This window comes from Stereum hirsutum (assembly GCF_000264905.1).
Source record: "Stereum hirsutum FP-91666 SS1 unplaced genomic scaffold STEHIscaffold_19, whole genome shotgun sequence".
NCBI classification, from domain to species: Eukaryota; Fungi; Basidiomycota; class Agaricomycetes; order Russulales; family Stereaceae; genus Stereum; species Stereum hirsutum.
In genome coordinates this window covers 690109-708248 of record NW_006763149.1, presented here as the reverse complement: position 1 = coordinate 708248, position 18140 = coordinate 690109, and the positions used below count along the sequence as shown (strand labels likewise).

The window sequence follows — 18140 nt, the reverse complement described above, 5'->3', positions numbered from 1 at the left end:
GATGCTATTGACTAACCGACTCGGAAGATACAGTCACTGAGCAGAACGCGTCCTCCCGCCAGCGGCACACCATCACTGCCCTTTAGATCTGCTTCAGACCACATATAATAGGTTATATCTCTAACGGTGCGTATATATTCTCTAAGCAATTCAAAATATATGATGTCCCCTAGTAAAAGGGTCGATTCGCGCCACCCACCCCCCACTCGTGCCCACCTCGTCCGTCAATTCGCTGTCTTTTTCTACGAAACGAGCACCCTGAACCCATAAAATCCCCTTCTGGGACTGTTCGATATCCATTGCGTCACTTCACGAGATCTCCGTGGCGTATCGTAAGGCCGGACAGACATTCACGGGTCTTTCCCCAGGCTGCTACACAGCCGGACTCCTTTGGACCCTCTCTCCTTTTGTTCTTCCTCTTCGGAGGGACGTACGGACTGAGGGAAGGGTCCAGTAGGCTTGTGCGTCGAGAGATTCAAGGCGCGCGAGCAAAGGCGGAGTTTACATTTTCTTTGTCATTCTCTTGTTTTGCTACCTTTGATGGTTAGCGAGACGGAGAGTGGCACGCGTCGAGCCGAGCCCGCGCAGAGTTCTGACTTGTCGAGTGTTTGCTTGATCTGTTATATTCTTCGTACTGTCGCGGGTGGTCGACAGATGTGGTTATCTTTTCTTGGACGTGTTCAATACGTCCTCGTCTTCATACTGGCGGGACGCGCATGCTATAAAGCACCCTTGCTAAAGAATAATGCAAGGGCGTGTGGTTACGTGCGTACATCATAGCAGGAGCGGGGCTGATCCGCTCTCGTTTGATTGAGATGAGTTGTTTTGGCAAAGCGTGGTGTGGTGTATGCGAGCTTGGGAATCTATGGGTTGGCGGGGAGTAGGAGATCACATTGCATATTCCGGCGCCAGCTGGATCTGATTTTTCCTCATTTTGCTCAATTGTCTTGATAACGATGCCATAATACTGACTGGCTTTGGTTTTGGTGGTAGAAAGGTAGCAGATGCCGTCGAGTACCTTCACCACGATCACAAGCCTCGCAGGCTGGAGCTATGTCCCCGACATTATCACCCGCCTCCTCCTCTCTTACCTCCTCTACCCCTACCTCAATCGCCGCCGCTCATCCCCCTCTTCACCTACCTCTAAACACATCCTCACTCAAACCCACTACCGCCTTACCTTCACCTTCGTCGTCATCTCCTATCTCCTCTACAACTTCCTCAAAGCCCACAACTCTACGCCTCCCAATTTCTATGAGCTACTCAATGTGAAGCCAAACGTCGATCTCGACGGGCTAAAGACTGCGTACAAGACGTTTGTAAGGACTGGACATCCGGATAAGGCGGGTGTGGAGGGGCAGGAGTTATTTATGAAAATTCAGGAGGGATATGAGGCGTTGAAGGATCCGACGAAGAGGTGGGCTTATGATCGGTGAGTTTCCTGCCAGTCATCGTTAAGAGGGGAGGAAGCTGATGAGTGATGTTTTATGATTTTTTTGGGGGCAGGTTTGGCCCTGAAGCGCTACACTGGAGGCGAACTGTGACGCCCAGTGACTACATGTACCATGGATTAACGCAATCCCTTGGATTCCATATATTCACAGGCCTCATGCTCCTTTTCTTCTCTGCTATCGGAATGAGCAGTGGCGTTGCGTTCGTGAGTCCTTTCCCTCTTTTTTCTCCCATCCACTATTTCACCCCCGCATTTCTTCATCTCTTCCACCCACCGTCTCCCATCATCCTCTCCGCCGTCACCCCAACCCACCACTGACATTATCTTGTGATTCGTCACATGAAACCCACAGTGGCGTTATATCCTCTTCTTTGCCCTCATGGCTTCCGAACTCGCCCTCCTCTTCAGCCCATCCCCGGGGTCACAGGTTGTTGGTGTCTACGGCCGCCGAACGGATCTCTTATCGGCGTTGTTTCCGACGAGGGTGCCGTTCCAGCATATCAAGTTTTTGCATCAGGTTCGTTGCTATCCCTTCCCTCCCTTCTTCCCTTCCTCTAAATACCGTGGCTTCCCTCGACCGCTCACTGACCTAACTCGCGTTCAGATTTTCATGTTCCTCTCCATCGCCCTCTCCCGCGTCGCGCCCGTCCTCTTCCCCGGCCTCTCCTCTTCCCCCTCCGACCCCAGTTCTCGCAAAGTCGCAGAGAACGCGAGGGTCGTGGCTGAGAAAGTGAGCTCGTTGGAGAAACAAATCGTGGAGCTGCTGGAGCAAGAGATGACCAGTTTAAGGGAGCATCCTCTGTTGAGAGCTTCTTCTGAGCCTGCGTCTTCGGCCGCTACGACAGAACAGGATCAGGGTCAGGGCCAGCGACAACGGGCAGCAAGTGTGGGCGCGGATGTGGATGAACGGACGATGAAGCTCCTTACGCGAGAGATGGAGAGGATGGTGATCGAAGGCAGACTTAGTAATCTGCCGCGGTTGAATGAGCAGGGTGTTGATGATGGCTTCGTGGATAAGAGGCAGAGAGTTGTTGACAGGTTTGCGGTTCGAATGAGGGAGCAGGAGCGGGCAGGGGGGATGAGAGGATCCGTCTTCGGTGCGAGGAGGGGAACATCACGGATGGAAGAGACGAGTGGGGCTGGCAATGGGCGGGAAGTAAATGTGCGCGGTGGTGGTGGTCGAGATGAAGGAGATGGGAGTAGGAATACGAACGCCTTACCATCGCCTGTGTCGCCACCCAGGAATTTAGCGGAGTTGGAGAACGAACACGATGCGGTGCTCGTGTCAAGAGCCGACCTTGGTCCTCCTTCCCACTCACCATCTCAGTCCCATCACTATCTACAACCACACCCACAATCTCAACCATTCCCAGCGAGAGGTGTCAGTGCTGGTCCCGAGGCTGAGGGCGTTGGTTCCGGTGCTGGGTTACCACATGGAACGAGGGTGAGGGCGTGGTCGCCGTTGGGTGGGGTCGCAGATGGGGGCGGTTCGGCTTTGGGGCTCGGATATGTTAGAGCTCGGTCGAAGAGTTGTTGAGTACCTGATGGGTCGCGTTGGTGATGCTGGTGACGGAGAAATTTGGGGTGTACGAACACTAGAATCGAGCCGTGGTCGTCGTTGTCGTTATTGTTATTATCCTCGCTATCTGTGATCAAATTTGCTGGCTGTAGTTTTCCTTTCCCTCCGTCCTGCTTCCGTTTCGTTCGCATTTTCTTCCTTCTCACAACATTGATTCCCTAATTTCTTCCTTCTCACAACATTGATTCCCTAATTTCTCAACACATGCATGTATTGTCTCATTATTCGTTCAAATTCCTTTTCCTCACAATTTGTCTCCGATAGTCTGTAGAAGTGTGCCGTGTACTGCATCAGATATCTCCTCCCTTTCTCCTCCGTTGTCATTTAGTTTCAAAACAGTCATGTACACTACTTAGCCGTCCCTGTCCTCATCCTCGTCAATGGTATCGCCCGTTCCGTGAACAAACAACCGTCTGAATGCAAAACTCGACAAGCCCCCCGACTCACAGCGGCCCGCTCACACCAACACCTACGGCACTGCTATAAACCACCATCCTAAACCCACCCTCTACACCCGGATCATACGTCGACGGAACAAGAACGTATGTCCCTGTTTTGAGGGAGACGAGGGGCGTGGAGACGCCGGAGAGGGCGTCGGAATAGGGACCGGAGGTGAGGAGAGGTGCGCTCGTGACGTTGGGGAAGGGGGAGGGGAAGATAGAGATGTTGAGGCTGGTCGTGGGTGATGTCGTAGAGGTGCTGGAGGTGGAGGTGGAGGTGGAGGTGAAGAGTTGAAGGCGAGCGCTGTGAGAAAGGTGAGGGCGTGTGAGTGAGGTGGTGGCCACGGACTGAAAGGAGAGATGTATGATTGATGATGGTCGAGGAAAACGCACCGGATCTGGGAAGGCGCAGATAACGTGAGCTCATACATGGGATTCGATCCATAACGCCCGAAGTTATGTGACCCTGCGGCCGTTGTGCTCGCCCTGTTATCACACAAAGTCAAGAGTTCAAGCTATTACGATTCCTTTTTCCGGAGCAGAGGGAGCGCGTACCACTCTCCGCGTATCACTTTCGAGAACATCCCTGCTCCTTCCTGAGGAATAGGCTCTATCTTGACGCGATGTGAGCTTTCGAGTCGGAGGGAGAAGGGACCTTGGTGTGTCGGTTCGAACGCTGAAAGGATGAGGGTGTAGTCTCCCACTGAAGATGATCCCCGCCGGAATCGAGTAGCAGAAGAACGTAAGGGTGGAGAGTCAGTCAGAATGGACGAACAAACGAACACAAGGAACGTTCATAGATGGTATCCTCACCGAGAAGCTCTTTCTCGACATGTGCGTATCCATAGTTATATGCTCCAGAGTTCGCCGCTACTTCGTTCTGCACTACGCTGTAAAGTGTCGTATAATGGCCAAAAAATCCGGTGAAACGCGCGATCAGCACTCTTCAAATCAAACTATCAAAGAGGAATAAATCAACGAAGCTCACTCAAACACTCTATTCCCCTGACCCCACACCACCATCACATTAATCGGCACATCCTTCTCCGTCCTCGCAACAATCGATACCCTCGCCTTACTCGGACCACTCAAACTACTCCTCGAAGTGTTAGATATTGATGTGGTAGGCGGCGTGATCTGTAGACGCCACTGGGGATTGATCATATACGTCGGCAGGTTATAATTCCCTCCCGAAGTCTTTGACGTCAATATCCCCGAAGCCTAAATAAACCCCAGCAATACTCAACATTTTGTGATTCTTCCGGTGGAGTGAGGGTGCACGAGTGCTGCAGGATGGGTGACGAACCTTGACTTCGTAAGGAAGCTTGAGCAAAGTATGGTCCCACGACGCAGGCGTCGTGGAATACACGGTGATCGTGAAACCAACATTGGAAGAAGGAGAGGGACCTTCGTAAGATGTTGTTATGGAGAATGTGATGGGTCTGGAGGACATGAATGAGGAAGAGCCGATGCATTTTCGGACCTGGTGTTCAATTTGACAATATTAGCGATGGGGAGGGTGTATGACTGGCACAACACCGGTAGCTATGCTGAACATACTAGGACGTGTGGGCTATTAGTATAATTCCCCTGAATATATACAGAGTGCAGGATTGAGCACTAGGCCTTAGGTTCAAAGGTTCAACACAGACGGAGACCACAATTGAATCGTACCTGCACTGGCAGGTGCTGCAGTGAGCTCGAGGACTGCACATCATCAACTTCAATATGCAACGAGATATACTCCGATGTCCGTCTCGTGTCCGTTCGATGTCTTGTCAGGAGGAACCAAACTTCTGCTGGCCCGTCCTGAGATTTCGGAGGCCCGTCGATATGGATGCGGACGGTTTGATGGGATGCTGGGGGAATGAGTGAAGGTAGATATTAGCGAACGAGAGGGAAGGAAGGGGGAAGGGTGGAAGCATTCACAATCATCTTTGTCCACGTCGCTGAGATGGGATGACCTCCATAATCTAGCCGTAGATGATTTCCTCGTAAGCACTAGCACTCGCACTTCAAGTGGAAATCGAGACGCACGCGTGGTGATTTGTCTGGTGGTAGAAAATCTTGGGGTCCCAGTTGACATACAGGCTGTCGAAAACATTACATAGATCGTCCCATGCGAACACGAGCTCTTCTGGATGCGGGCACATATTCATCAACTAAATCCATAGAAGTATAGATCAACATTTAGAGGGGGTGAGGAAAGCAATGACTAACTGTTTGGCTGTTCGTCGAGCAGAGCTGCTTCTGCACCCTCTCCTTGTCCTGCCTCCAACTCGTGCAGAGCAGCATCCTGGGACACCCAACTATCTAACACAGTAACCCACGGAGTTCCATCTTCCAGTTCTTTCATATCTAGCATGCATACCGCCCGTATTTCGCGTTCAGCAACCTTCCCTCAGTGAAAAAGGTTAAAGAGAAGCCACGACTCACCAACAACGGCGTAGCTATGGGCAGCCAGGAGAGAATATTCGGATCCATACCAGTCTTGTCTGGGCTTGTCGCCCGTTCCTACTGTGAGGACACATGTTCCTGATTTTTGGCGGCGTTTCGATCAGAGGATGCGGATATTGGAACAGGATTAGGGATGTAGGGCATCTACCGTTGGAAAAGCCTTGAAGGAGACGTGTCCACGTTTGTTCCCGCTGAAAACGCGAGCTGCTAGGACCGATAACCGTATAGACGTGAGCTTTCACGTTCAGCACTTCATGTGTGTGGCGTTAGGAGAAAGGACGTGAAATACCTCTTCATCTCGATATGTTCCGGTATCCATCCATTCAAACAACTAAATGAACGCGGGCAATGTCAAACTGGGTTCGGCGAATGGAGTATAAGCGAAAATTCCGACGTACTGTATATCCGTACTCGAATTCCTACGCAATGAACAAAACTGGTCAGATCCATGATTCACTATAAGTACCTGGACTTCACAGAGCTACCCACGATCCGTGAAAGTCGTAGCCACCCATGAGCTTCAAATACTGCGGCACACAATGGTTCGTCATCAACGTCAACCTCTGTAACCTTAGGGTGATCAATATCAAAGAGCTTACCGCTTTCTCGACCAACGAGGGCCACATGTCCAAGGGTCCAGTATGCCTCGTGGATATCAAGGACATGCACAGCAGTTGACCATTAGGATGAAAGGGCAGATTATCGTCGATAGCTGAGGTTTGAAGAATGGAAATGATCATCGTCAGAATTATCGTGCCTAGCATAAGTTACGGGTAGAAGCCGACTCACATATCTATGGTGTATTAGCAGACCAGGTCTCGTTCAGTGAGCACAGGGCTCCTCTGCGTGCAAATATCACTTACTCGTCGGTACGCGCCATTGAACAGCGTCCGTAGCTCATACTTGCCCTGTTTCGAAATCACCGACCTACCGTCCTTGCCAAGTGGGTGCAGAGCAGGTAACACTGCCTAAAACACAGAGCGCATAACATCATCGTTCAAAGATATCAGCATCGTAAAACCCATCAACATACTTAGTACTTAGCCCGGAAGATATTACGACCTACAGTAGATCCATGTCGTTCATGATGCTGCAAACAGACCACGATGGACGCACAGAGCGAACAGTCTGCTACCGTTCGTTGGCGGATGGTCTTGGAATCCGGGAGTCGAAGGCTCGATTGAGAGCCTGACTGGACGTCGATCTCGGTATTTGGGAGTTGAGATGGTCGTCGCCATTCGACGGAGGCGGCTTTTTGTTCTGTTGATAGTTGAAGTTGGCCTTCAGGATCCCTAGTCATCAATAAAGTCAGAATCGAAGCACGTATCGTAGAATATTTATGAAGGAAAGCCCAACGTACTGGTACAACAATCGTGGCTCGTTCTCTGGAACGCCATCCGACCAGAACGGGACTGATAGTCCATTAACGACCGACCCTTTCTTCAGCACCAAAAATTGCTCCTCTAATCTATTCGATCAGCTCCACCCGCAAACTCACGAACACAAACAAACGACAAAAAGACCTACGTTCCGCAAACGCATCCCTTACCACCGGCTTAACCGCATCCTTCTTCACCTTCTTAATCTTCTCCGCCCTCTCCAGCGCCTTCGCCGCCTCTATCTTCCACGCATTCTTCGTCTTCTCGTCCACGCCTCCACCTCCATTCTTCTCGTCCACGCCACGACCTCCACTCGCAGTCTCAGTGGAAGTCGCAGTCGTAGTTGCAGGTACAGTACGACTGAGATGGAGGAATGCTTTTGCGGAATCGAGATACAGACGAAAGGCAGCGTCGAAATCACCGTTGAGCTCCGCTTGGGTCGCTTTTGTGTAGAAGACCTAAATGTGATATCGGTTAGCATTGTTATGGCTGATAGTTACGATATGGACAGTGAGAAGGACTAGCTCAGGACTTATCCACATTCAAGCTGGATGAATGTAGCAAGGTAGGTCCACCAGCACCGCGCTCTTAGTACACTGACCTCAGCTTGTTTACTCTCCTTATCCTTATTAATCCTGGCCGTCTGTCCTGCACTTTTCATATCAGAACGGTATCAGTATCTCTATCGAGACGAACTTGAAGTTGTGGGAGATGGTGGAATGATGCCAGTGGCACCGTGCCAAGCCACGGTGGCCCGTTCGATTCTCGAACTTGAGCTAAATTTAGACTCCGCACTCCGCACTTTGAACTCTGACTCGTGTGGCGCAACTGACTTATCGGTTCGTCGTACTCGAGTCTCGAAGGTTGAACGCTTTTTGTGTATTATCGTACGTACTGGCGAGACTGAGACCTGTAGGACAGTCATCAAGCTGAAGATAACATGTATGATTCCGTGTCTGAATGTGAGCTGGCAGACTAGTCATGTAGCATACATGCATATAATACAGAAGCCATGGAATGCAAAAGTTCATAACAGAGTCTAACAATCCCTTCCAGTACGCAACCATACCCCACACACAACCAGTCCCGGGCCCCTACCACCACAAACAAACACAACCTATCTATCCCCCTTCTCTCTCTCCCCTGTCCCACCCCTTCCCCATCCCTAACCTCTCCCACCCCTCCCCCTCCCCACCGCACCACCTCACTCACTACTCCACTCCCCCTCACTAACCCCCCTCCCCCTCTCAATCCACCCCCTCACCCGCTCATAAACCGCAAACACGATCGCCTGTCCAGGCGCGACCCTCAACACGCGCGGAGTGATGCCCTTGTAGAAGGAGGACACGCCTTCGACGCGCCACATCTCGGTGGCGATGGAGGAGATGCGGGAGAGGGCGGAGGTGGAGGGGGGGAAGGAGGATTTTTGGAGGCCTGATGCGTGTGGAAGTGGAAGGCGGGTAAGGGGACAAGGGTAAGGGGACAAGGGTAAGGGGAACTGGGGAAAACGTACGTGTCTTGATAGTATCGATCGGCGCATTCGAGAATGGGCCCATAGCTCCGCTGATCAGTCCAATACCCATATGCTGATACGATGGCAACTCCAATCCGTCCAACTCAGGCTGTAACCGATGTGCGAGTTTCTTGATCTCCTGGTACGCCGTGAAGTTCGCGCCTATCGTCCCAAAAACCCATTATCCATCAGCTTCTCTCTTCCTCTCTCTCTCTGTCCCTCCCCATCCAAATCCACAATGACAGGGACAAGGACAATGACAGGTGAAAAGTAAAACGCACCCTGATTCGTAGCCTGCCTAACAGCCGTCAACGTCACCCCCCTATACAGCGCGCTAATACCTTCCTCCCTGACGATCGTATACACCGCGTGTCCCGCGTTACGGTATCGCGGCGTCTCGAGCGGATCGGCGAGGGAGTGCATTTGGGCTTGTAGGCGGATTTTGACGACTTCCATGGGTGTGACGACGACGACGGCTTCGGTCGTTCCCGCGCCGAGACCAGCTACATACAAACGAGGGCGTGAGTGAATGACGACGCAAGGGGCAGGGGAGGTTGGAGTACCAAGGAATATATTCCCAACGCTCGTCTTGCCCGTCTTCTCATCCGCCAACCACTCCTTATAAGCCTCGAAACTCGCGAACCGAGTGGCCATTTTCGGGACGATGCCGGAGAGGACGGCGCCGAGACCTTTGTAGAGCGCGAGGGGCGTTTCGCGTTTGACGATCATGGCGCCGGTGGCGAGGAAACCGCGGGGTTTTGTCTGGAATTGAAAAAGTTGCGCGAGTGTTAGTAGTGCAGATACTTGTGACGGAATACGTAGAAGGGTGTGAAGGTGGGGGGTAGGAATAGGAACGTACGCCTGCAGCACGACCTGACCGAGAGAGCTGCATCCGGACTTTGATGGTGTCTAGTGGTTGACAACATAGCTACAGAGAGTATCAACAGGAAACCGATTGTAAGTCGCCGTGGTCAATTCGACAGGGGAACATGGTACACGACAGACTTACAGCCTCCATAGCACCAGCGATACCTCCGGCCGTTATATGTGTACCGAATCCTACGGGCTCCTTGCTCCCTGATGATCTCGACATGTTCGCAGGTAAGTATCAGGATATCGCAGTGTGGATTCAAAAGACGTTATGGTCAAGCAAGTTGAGTAGTATGAGCTGGAGAGTTGAGACAGGGGTCCAGCAAGCCAGTTAAGTTCCGGACTGTCTTGAGATAGACGTTATGTGGGGTTGTGGTAGCAGCTCGTGCGGGGTAGCAGCAAATGCGGGGCAATAACAGACAGCAGTGCTCAAATTGCAAGCCAGATAAAGTGCGGGGTAGGGAAACATAGCGGGGCTCGGAGTCGGGAACGGATGGACGAGAAGAGAGGATACGGACGTCACGGGTGAGCGTGGCCGAGGCGCATGTGAATACGAGTAGCCGACAGCGGACTTAGAGGCGGCCTCTGCGTTTCTGGATCGCTCTGCTGTCGACACGAACAGACTGTCACGGTCAGCTTGCGATCAGGCGCTAAACGGAAATGCACGAAGGAAAGGGCAGGACGCGTTTCGGGACGCGTCGGGCGGAGTCGCGCATGCTTCCGACGCCGTTCTTGACAGCAACCCTCATCTCTCTCCGTTCCCGGCTCCCGCCTTTCCGCTCAGTTTCGCTGGTTTTCTTCCATTTTGACTTGTCGACATGGCTCCATCTTATACTGACTCCAACTGGGGCCCGGTATCATGTGAATTCTATACGCAGGCACCACAAAGTGATTGCGTATGTGGACCAGATTCCACCACTCGTGCGCGCGCCAAGGCTTCCAGTCGTCTTCCCGGTATCTCAGTCGCGCAAACACCGTCGAGCGATGTCGATGAAGCTCGAAGAGGGTTTTTTAAGAACGCTGCCTTCGTCGCAGGTCCCATAAACATGTGCTACTGGTCTACGGTTGCATCCTAAACAGTCTTGGGTCATCGCGGCGTACTGGTCCAATGGTCCAAGGAAGCCCTGCGCCATTCTAATGGAGCTTTCTCATCCACGAGTGGTGAGTACCACATCCATATGCACACTAGCCTTCTAATCCATCTTCTCTATGGATCAGGAAGTGCCTCGACGAAGACCTCGTCCCACATAATTTACTTGCGCTTTCCAGGATGTCTGGCCAGCGTATCCGAACATTGGCAGGGTAGCCTTACCGACTCTTGGCCAGACCTGCCGGTCTTTGTTCCTTCGACGTCGTAGCCCAAAAATACGAAATTCCGGTCCATAACTTCATTGGCCCCTATGCAGCCCATTACTTCGTTTTGTCTATCACTTTCCCGGGTGCCTTGGGTCATCTCACCACCGCCGTGTCGTGTCGCGAGCCCGCCCATCGATGAACGCAAACCTATCCTCCGAGAAACCGTACGCTCGCATCGTAGGGAGTTCCCATGATCCAACAAACCCTTCCGTTCTGAGTCAGAACCACCGTGTAAGTATGCTCTCCCTCATGCAATCTTACGGAACAAAGCAAGATGATTCAGATGCAGGTGCGGATTGCTTCTTACATTTCCCACTGAGACGTTCGACTCACGAAATCCCGGTCTAGGCTCCAAAGGACTTTATCGGCCCCTGTCACGCCCATTACGCTTTCTGTCTATCACTCTTCCGGACGCCTAGGGTCATCTCACCAACGTCGCGTCGATAATCGAGCACGTCCATTCGGAGAACCTGAACCTGCATGCTCGTGGCGTGCGGAGTTCCCTTTGTGGCATCAACTCCTTCCGTTCCGAATCAGAAACACTGCGTACGTTCTCAGAGGTTCTCCCTTCTGCGGAACAAAGCACGATGACTTAAATGCCACATTTCCCACCACCAGAGATATCGCGGACTCACGAGATCCCGTACGACTCAGCACGACTCGTCTTTCGCACACCCCGCTTCGCGTTCGCACGCACGTACTCAGGCTTGCGTACACGTCAGCCTTCAGAGCTTCGACCTTTTCGTTTGCGGAATTCGAGTTGGTGATCGCGGTTTGGCATACGTGTCTTTACGCACTGTTGACGAACCGTGACTAGGCTGGGAGTGCTCGAGGCTCGCTCTCTCGTTGTAACTTGTGGCTGCGATCGTAAGAGAAGTTGGTGGGGTCCGTGACGAGTACGTATTGATGCGTGCTGTCTCTGTGCGTAGTATGAGAGTCAAAGGCCTCGCTGCCTGCACCCCTTTACCTTCACTGAAATGAAAATGCCATATGGCTAGGCATATGTAAGCTAGGCGAGGCCTGATTGGATTACTAGTCGTAACATCGTGTTCGTGACATTGTATGTATCATAAAGCCAGTATAGTTGTCTACCTGCTTTTGTGAGGTATAGTGCTACATTTTGAGCGGAACGGCCAGTGATTCGTGAAAGAAACCACCAGGGGGCGAGCTTGTACCTGTATTGTTCGTGCTGCGCGGGGGCCGCAAGTATGCTATGTACATTCTCACAATCCCCACCTTTGTACACTTACCCTCCTGCCGGTCTGCTCTCTACATACAACAACAATTTACCCGATACCTCCTCCTCCTCCAAACAACACCACCCCCTTCAAAATGCGGACTTTTCGTGCACGACCCCGTCCTCGCGACATCACTTCGCTCGGACAGGGTCTATGCAGGGCGCATCGTGTAGCATGTAGCATGTAGGCAGCATCATGTAGCACGTATGCACAGAGCTCTATTTCACTCTTTTCGCCCGAAGGCAAGCAGATATTCCGACAGACCACGGTCTCGCGGCGTCACTTCGCGAGAACGGGTTGTGGTTTTTTTATATGCATGTTTTATATGTGTGTAATAATGTGGTATGTGCGGTCAGGCTATTCTTTCTTCTCCTCGAGGGAGAAAGAAAGAGCCCGGGGTAACTGAATCGGAATCGGAAGCCTGGATCTCTAGAGGGATCGCGGTCGCGGTCGGTCGGTCTTCGTTCCTCGTTCATTGCGTGGTGGTGGTTCATAATCGCGCCTCGAGCGCGTAGTTTCGTCCATCTTGCGAAAGGTCCACGAGCCACCGATATCGATATCGCGACCTATGCCAAACTTCGAGCGTTCGAGGGCCGTTGGCAGTCCACGATCGCGCGAGGATCCCATCCCGAAGCCTCCCGTCCAGATTGAGCCGGCCTTATCGTCACGTTCGGTTCTTCAAGTTCCTATTTGATTGATTCAACTTCGTAGAGCGTGGACCTGAAGGCTAACACGCCCGAGCCCCAAAGTGCGATTCACGGCTTTCTTCTAACGTTCGGGTCCGAGAAGTACCTGTCGAAGAGGAAAAGGGAGGTGGTTAGCCGATTATGCATGTATCGAGCTTTGTATCGGGCATGTATCGAGCTCGTATCAAGGAGGAAAGGCACGTTACCTACATTCATCGCCCGTCTCCAACGAGCCACGCGTCGCGTCTGTCAAAAACCCAGAACGAGAAACCCGTATATCAGCCGTCGTCGCTCTTTGTGCCGAAGGGATTCAATGGGGACATACAACAGGGTGAGCGGAAGGGTGGAGTGAGAGGATTGATGATCGCGGGTGGTCGTGGTGGTCATGAACGGAAGGAGGGCGGACGAGAGAGACTTAGAAGACAGGGGAGCGGGCGCTGCTCTTATTGTATGTGACGACGGCGCATGGGCCCCTGGGGATAGCGTATTCCGGTGGCGACGATCAAGCCTAAATGACGTGGGATGTCTCACACGCACCTCAGGGTGGATCCCGATCCCGAGGAGCGGGAGAACGAAAGAGCTCGAAAAGACCGCTTTCTTTGCGCGTCCATTGAATTGAACGAATGGATTCATCGACCGACGAGCTTGAACGTGTACGAGCAGAAGCAACCGCGACGAAAAGAGACGGTGAGCATCCACGGTCAGAGCTCGAGGGACAGGACTGTGGTGGGAGCAGCTTGAAAGCAACATGTGGATGCACCCCTTGCTTTGTCACTTCCCCCTTTCAGACCATCCCTGATCGCGGAAATCAGCCCGCTAAACTGGCAAAGACCCTCAAACCGGACAAGTGCATGCTCACTGAATTTCTTCATCTAACTATAGATGGCTATTTCGGCTGCCGAAAGAGAGGTAATTGGAATTGTGGTGAGGTCTGGGCACCCTAAAAATTCAGCCGCGACCAATTGGGGCAACGGAGCGGGGTCTTGGGGTCTGGAAAGGGAGCTTGAGCAAGTGGGCAGCAGAGCCGGTCGGCCGGTAAGAGGTTGTGACGGCTGACAAGCGGAGCGCGAAAAGAACGCTAAGAAAAGTCGTCTTTTCTTGCGCTTGCGCCTGCAGCAACGAACTCAATTTACTGATCCCCGCATTTTGCACCCAATTCCTCCGTCGCCATTGGTCTGCACATGGAAAGAAGGTCGCAGAACCTCGCAGAAACTCTAAATAACCTCGCTGCCCAATTTTCCAAAGTGACATGGTGACGGGAGTATTCAGTTCGGAAGTGCACAAAGAGCCACTGGGCGAGCCGCATTATAAGCCAGCGGCACCAGATTAATTGCAGCCTTCTCCTTTTTCCCTCTCCCCCGCCCACTTCCAGCACCGCCCGCCGCTGGCCCCTACAAGAGCAGTTCCCCGCGATCGTCGCCGCCGCCACCAAGATCAACATACAAGGACAGCGAACGCATCATCGCAACATTCTCGGACACGTTCCCGCTGTTGGTAGTTCCCGCGTCTCGTAGTTTACCCTGTAAGCGCCGACATTCATTCCATCCCCGACATCCCGCTCCGAGCGTTTCCCCTTTGTTCTCCTATCATCGACTTTGGTCGACGCTTACTCCGCTCGGGGAGTTCTTTGTTAACAATACCATCAAATTGACAAAGCATACAAATACCATAATGCTGACCATTTTTCCCCTTTCTCTCACAGGTCATATCCTTGTAAACAATAAGAAATGAATCCCGCTGATATTTATGTCCCACCTGTTGCGAGTAATTTCGGACGACCTATCACACCGACCTCGCCCACGGTGCAGGGAAGGCCTTCGACGCCCGGCGTTTCCGGCCCGGTGGTGCCGCAAGTTCAAAACGACGCGTCCAACGCGTCGGGCGCATCATCCGCCGCTCCCTCATCGAGCTCGAATGCAACATCTCAATCTACACAGTCGACGTCGACGTCGGCTCCTCCATCCCTTGTACAACAATTGCAAGCAGGGGCTGGTCATCAAGGAAAGCCCAGATCGTGGAAGCCCCTAAATCCAGAGGGCCGTGCTATCATGTTCAGTGAGTAAAACATCCTAATGTCAAACGCATATATGCGCGATTATTCGCCAAAAAATCATCTGGCGCATAGATTTTTATTTTTACAACCTACTATCGTTGAAACATCTGACTGACACATCTTCCGATTTTTTGTTGCACGTGGCGTGTAGCTGCGTTCAAACTGAACGAAAGGCCGGATATAAACAAGAAGCGGCAGTTGGTGGATCTCCTCCATGCTGCAGGCAACACCTCTTTCACTGTCGATAGCGTCAATGCCTGGCTCAGCAGAGAGCGCAAGAAGAAGAAAGCGCCGCAGCCAGCGCCGAAGGAGGAGATACGACGTAAGTAATGCCTCAGTCTCTCCGTTTTCGCTTTTTCTTTCTTTTTATACATCTACGAGGAGATACTAATGCACGTTATCTCTTTCTGCTCTGCTGTGCCATGCCATATTGATACGTGCTGGCGCGCATAGACTATCCGTCCATTCCCGTGGAAAAGGAACCTGCCATTGTCGAGATGGCCGTTGAACTGAAGAACCCGACCGTCAGCATGCTCCAAAACTATGCGATCAGCAGTGAAGTAGACCTCAAAGACCTTTGCCAACTCTTCTACGACAACGGATCAATCGTACCCCCCAAGGCGTTCAGGCTCGCGGGCTTGGACCATCTAGCCGACGAAGCCATGGACGTGGATCGTAAACAACTCTTGGACCCCCTCGAACGTAAACGGCCTCAGCTCACTCTCGAGTCTCATCTTCCGACGCCGTCCGTTTCGACGTCGCCTGAGCCCGCTGAGGGTCGTGACCGTATCATAGTCAAGACACCTGTGACTCCGAATGCGGACCTCCCGCCTATCGCGACGCTCAACATCAAGCCCAACGCCGAAGAGGACGACGAGGACGAGGACGATATGGACATGTCGGACGATGATGGTGGATCCGAGAACGTGAAGTCCGCCATCACCCTCCTCGCCGCTCAATCGTCCACGTCTCTCTTGCCGGCACATAACATCACGACCCGAACCACGGAACACGTCCTTCCGTCCCTCCCTCCTACCGCCGGTCCTTCATCGTCGTCGGCGGCATTTTCGAGCAGACCGACGACCACGGAGGATGGTCCGTTCAGGATTCGCCCCGGTATGCTCGGTTCGCCGACGCCGGCATCGACAGCTCCGTCGTACGTTCGCGCTCTGGCCAGCTCGTCGCCCGTCGCTTCCACCTCGACGGCCGCGAACACGAGTGTGAGCGCACCGCTGCACGTCCCCCCGCCGTCGACAGCGGCCTCGTCTTCGACGCTTCCTTCTCAACTGCTCACTTCCGTGGCGCAATCTGCGTCAGGTTCTCAATCGGTTGCTGGTTCTTCGCGAGCAGTGCCTTCGCCACTTTCGCCAGCAACGCGACCAATCGTTCCATCGTCTGCTTTCTTGTCACGTCCACCGCAGCACGCATCATCTACACGCTCGGACGTGCCAATCTCACCGACATCTTCGCATTCAACGCAGGCTCCTCACGCATCAACGTCGGCACCTCCGGTTCAACCTCGGTCACCGCAAACGCCACTCGCCGCTTCGTCTCCATCAACAGCACCCGCACGCGTATCTTTTTATATCTCTCCCTTCCTCCCTGGACGGTCGACTTCGGACTCCGCTGCTACGCGTCCAGCGAGGTCACCGCTCCAGGAGCTTATAGCTCGGAAGAACACGATCCTCGCTGAGAAGAAAAAGGAAGTGGCGAGCTCGTCGTCCGTGTCCTCCTCAGGGTCAGAGTCGGGGTTTCGGATAGAACCAGAGGACCCAATTCCGCCGGGTCTTCCGCCGCGGAGTGTGCAGGAGTGGTGTCGGGCTTTCGATTCGCAGATGATGCAGCGGGATAAGCTGGAGGAGACACTCCAGAAGATCGTACCGGATCGGACGGCGAATTGGCAGGTGCTTATGGATGAGGCTGGGTTGTGGCGTTGATGAGTCGAAGGACTGTTGTGCGATGTGCGATGGGGAGGTTGATCGTTGTGCTTCGTTCTTGTCGTGTTGTGAGTGCCTGCCGCTTTCTAGATCTTGTAGTCCACCAGGGACCAAGGTTATGGCAGAGTGTCCTGTGGATTTATACCTTATACATTATGTTCTTTTACTGTGTGCTACCCATATAATTACTCATAGTCAATACTGTTATGCTCTGATGGTTCTGTTACGCCCCGATGATTCATGCATGCTCTCATATACTCAAAAATCCACATACAGAAAAAGAAAACCCTAGCTCTTACTACTTTATACATATACCAGAAAGCCCAGTAGATATAGTAAAAAAATACAATGATTCTTTCTTTTCTTGACACTGGTGACTGCCTGTTGAGTTCAGCATTGGATATGCCAGCAGCCCAACATTTATATGTGGATGATTCTGCAACCATGACCCGTATGCAGACCCGTGGTATGTTGAATGCATGTCTCACCCCCTCCCCACTCCATGATTGTCCAGTTTGTAAGTATTTCTGTGCACCGCGTGTGTTATCAAATGGAACCCCTATTTCGTTCGCACTCCAAGGTCGAAAAGGCACATCCACGGTCCTTGCGGAGTCATCCCTAACGTCGGGGGCTCCTAACTAAGAAACAAAAGACTCAAGCAAACCCTTCATTTGTCTTCCATTTCATTAGTTCCGGCATCCGATTCATGAGCCCGAGTCACCTCATCGAGATTCGAGCGCAAATATAGCCGCCTCGATTGCCTCAGAGCTATTCTTTTGCCTTCGTCCTTCTCGTGGGTGTGAGACATCCTTGGTTAGAACTTCGAACCTCGCAGAATACCGAATATCGTCCGGAATGGATCCAGTTCCCAGTCGCACGATCATGTCCGCTGTAATGTGAACCGGGAGGTATTGAGAGCGTGTATGTGTATGGTCCCAAAACCGGTCGCCGGTCGGACCTCAGTTTCCTCGTGTGCCTTCATAGTCGTCCGAAGAAGGAAAATGGCCTGCCTGACTCGTGAGCAAGGGTATTGTCTGGTGAGGCTGCTAGCGAAGGTGGGCTCATTCCGTTGTACAGCTTCGGGGCTGCTCGCTGCGCCGACAGTTCTCCTATCTCGAAACCATCATGTCGACCTTCTTGGTGGAAAAAGCAGTCCGAATAGTTTCTCCTCAAATTGGT

The 18140-nt window shown here is 52.5% G+C and overlaps 6 protein-coding genes across 6 annotated transcripts; 3 read left to right on the top strand and 3 right to left on the bottom strand.

Moving 5' to 3' along the window:
* Positions 1-301: 301 nt before the first annotated feature.
* STEHIDRAFT_150440 (uncharacterized protein) lies at positions 302-961 on the top strand (the record flags this gene model as incomplete). The annotated part of the gene is made up of 1 exon (XM_007310161.1): positions 302-961. A coding segment is annotated over one exon (247 nt), but the record flags the coding sequence as incomplete, so codon positions are not given.
* A 43-nt stretch (positions 962-1004) lies between these two features.
* Positions 1005-2990, top strand: STEHIDRAFT_162527 (uncharacterized protein; the record flags this gene model as incomplete). Its single annotated transcript, XM_007310160.1, has 4 exons — positions 1005-1432; positions 1507-1657; positions 1806-1970; positions 2058-2990. The coding sequence occupies 4 exons, from the start codon at positions 1005-1007 to the stop codon at positions 2988-2990; spliced, it is 1677 nt and encodes a 558-aa protein (XP_007310222.1).
* Positions 2991-3475: 485 nt separating this feature from the next.
* Positions 3476-7760, bottom strand: STEHIDRAFT_67851 (cysteine proteinase; the record flags this gene model as incomplete). The annotated part of the gene is made up of 22 exons (XM_007309951.1): positions 3476-3776; positions 3866-3958; positions 4028-4175; positions 4286-4362; positions 4461-4693; positions 4779-4955; positions 5033-5062; positions 5147-5331; positions 5402-5445; positions 5510-5609; positions 5729-5821; positions 5909-6007; positions 6078-6133; positions 6219-6260; positions 6328-6348; positions 6419-6456; positions 6529-6641; positions 6789-6856; positions 6970-7221; positions 7296-7392; positions 7457-7595; positions 7662-7760. Coding segments are annotated over 22 exons (2505 nt in total), but the record flags the coding sequence as incomplete, so codon positions are not given.
* Positions 7761-8264: 504 nt separating this feature from the next.
* On the bottom strand, positions 8265-10090 carry STEHIDRAFT_105114 (mitochondrial carrier). Its single transcript, XM_007310159.1, has 6 exons — positions 9831-10090; positions 9681-9749; positions 9385-9583; positions 9103-9324; positions 8822-8983; positions 8265-8742 (listed from the first exon to the last, which is right to left on the bottom strand). Exons 1-6 carry the CDS (start codon positions 9912-9914, stop codon positions 8513-8515), a joined length of 966 nt encoding a protein of 321 aa, XP_007310221.1. The 5' UTR covers positions 9915-10090; the 3' UTR covers positions 8265-8512.
* Positions 10091-10538: 448 nt separating this feature from the next.
* STEHIDRAFT_125756 (uncharacterized protein) lies at positions 10539-11417 on the bottom strand. Its single transcript, XM_007310158.1, has 3 exons — positions 11396-11417; positions 10910-11336; positions 10539-10852 (listed from the first exon to the last, which is right to left on the bottom strand). Exon 2 carries the CDS (start codon positions 11178-11180, stop codon positions 10944-10946), a length of 237 nt encoding a protein of 78 aa, XP_007310220.1. The 5' UTR covers positions 11181-11336; positions 11396-11417; the 3' UTR covers positions 10539-10852; positions 10910-10943.
* Positions 11418-14336: 2919 nt separating this feature from the next.
* STEHIDRAFT_142653 (uncharacterized protein) lies at positions 14337-17284 on the top strand. The gene is made up of 4 exons (XM_007310157.1): positions 14337-14493; positions 14674-15026; positions 15176-15346; positions 15478-17284. The coding sequence occupies exons 2-4, from the start codon at positions 14699-14701 to the stop codon at positions 16959-16961; spliced, it is 1983 nt and encodes a 660-aa protein (XP_007310219.1). The 5' UTR covers positions 14337-14493; positions 14674-14698; the 3' UTR covers positions 16962-17284.
* Positions 17285-18140: the final 856 nt, after the last annotated feature.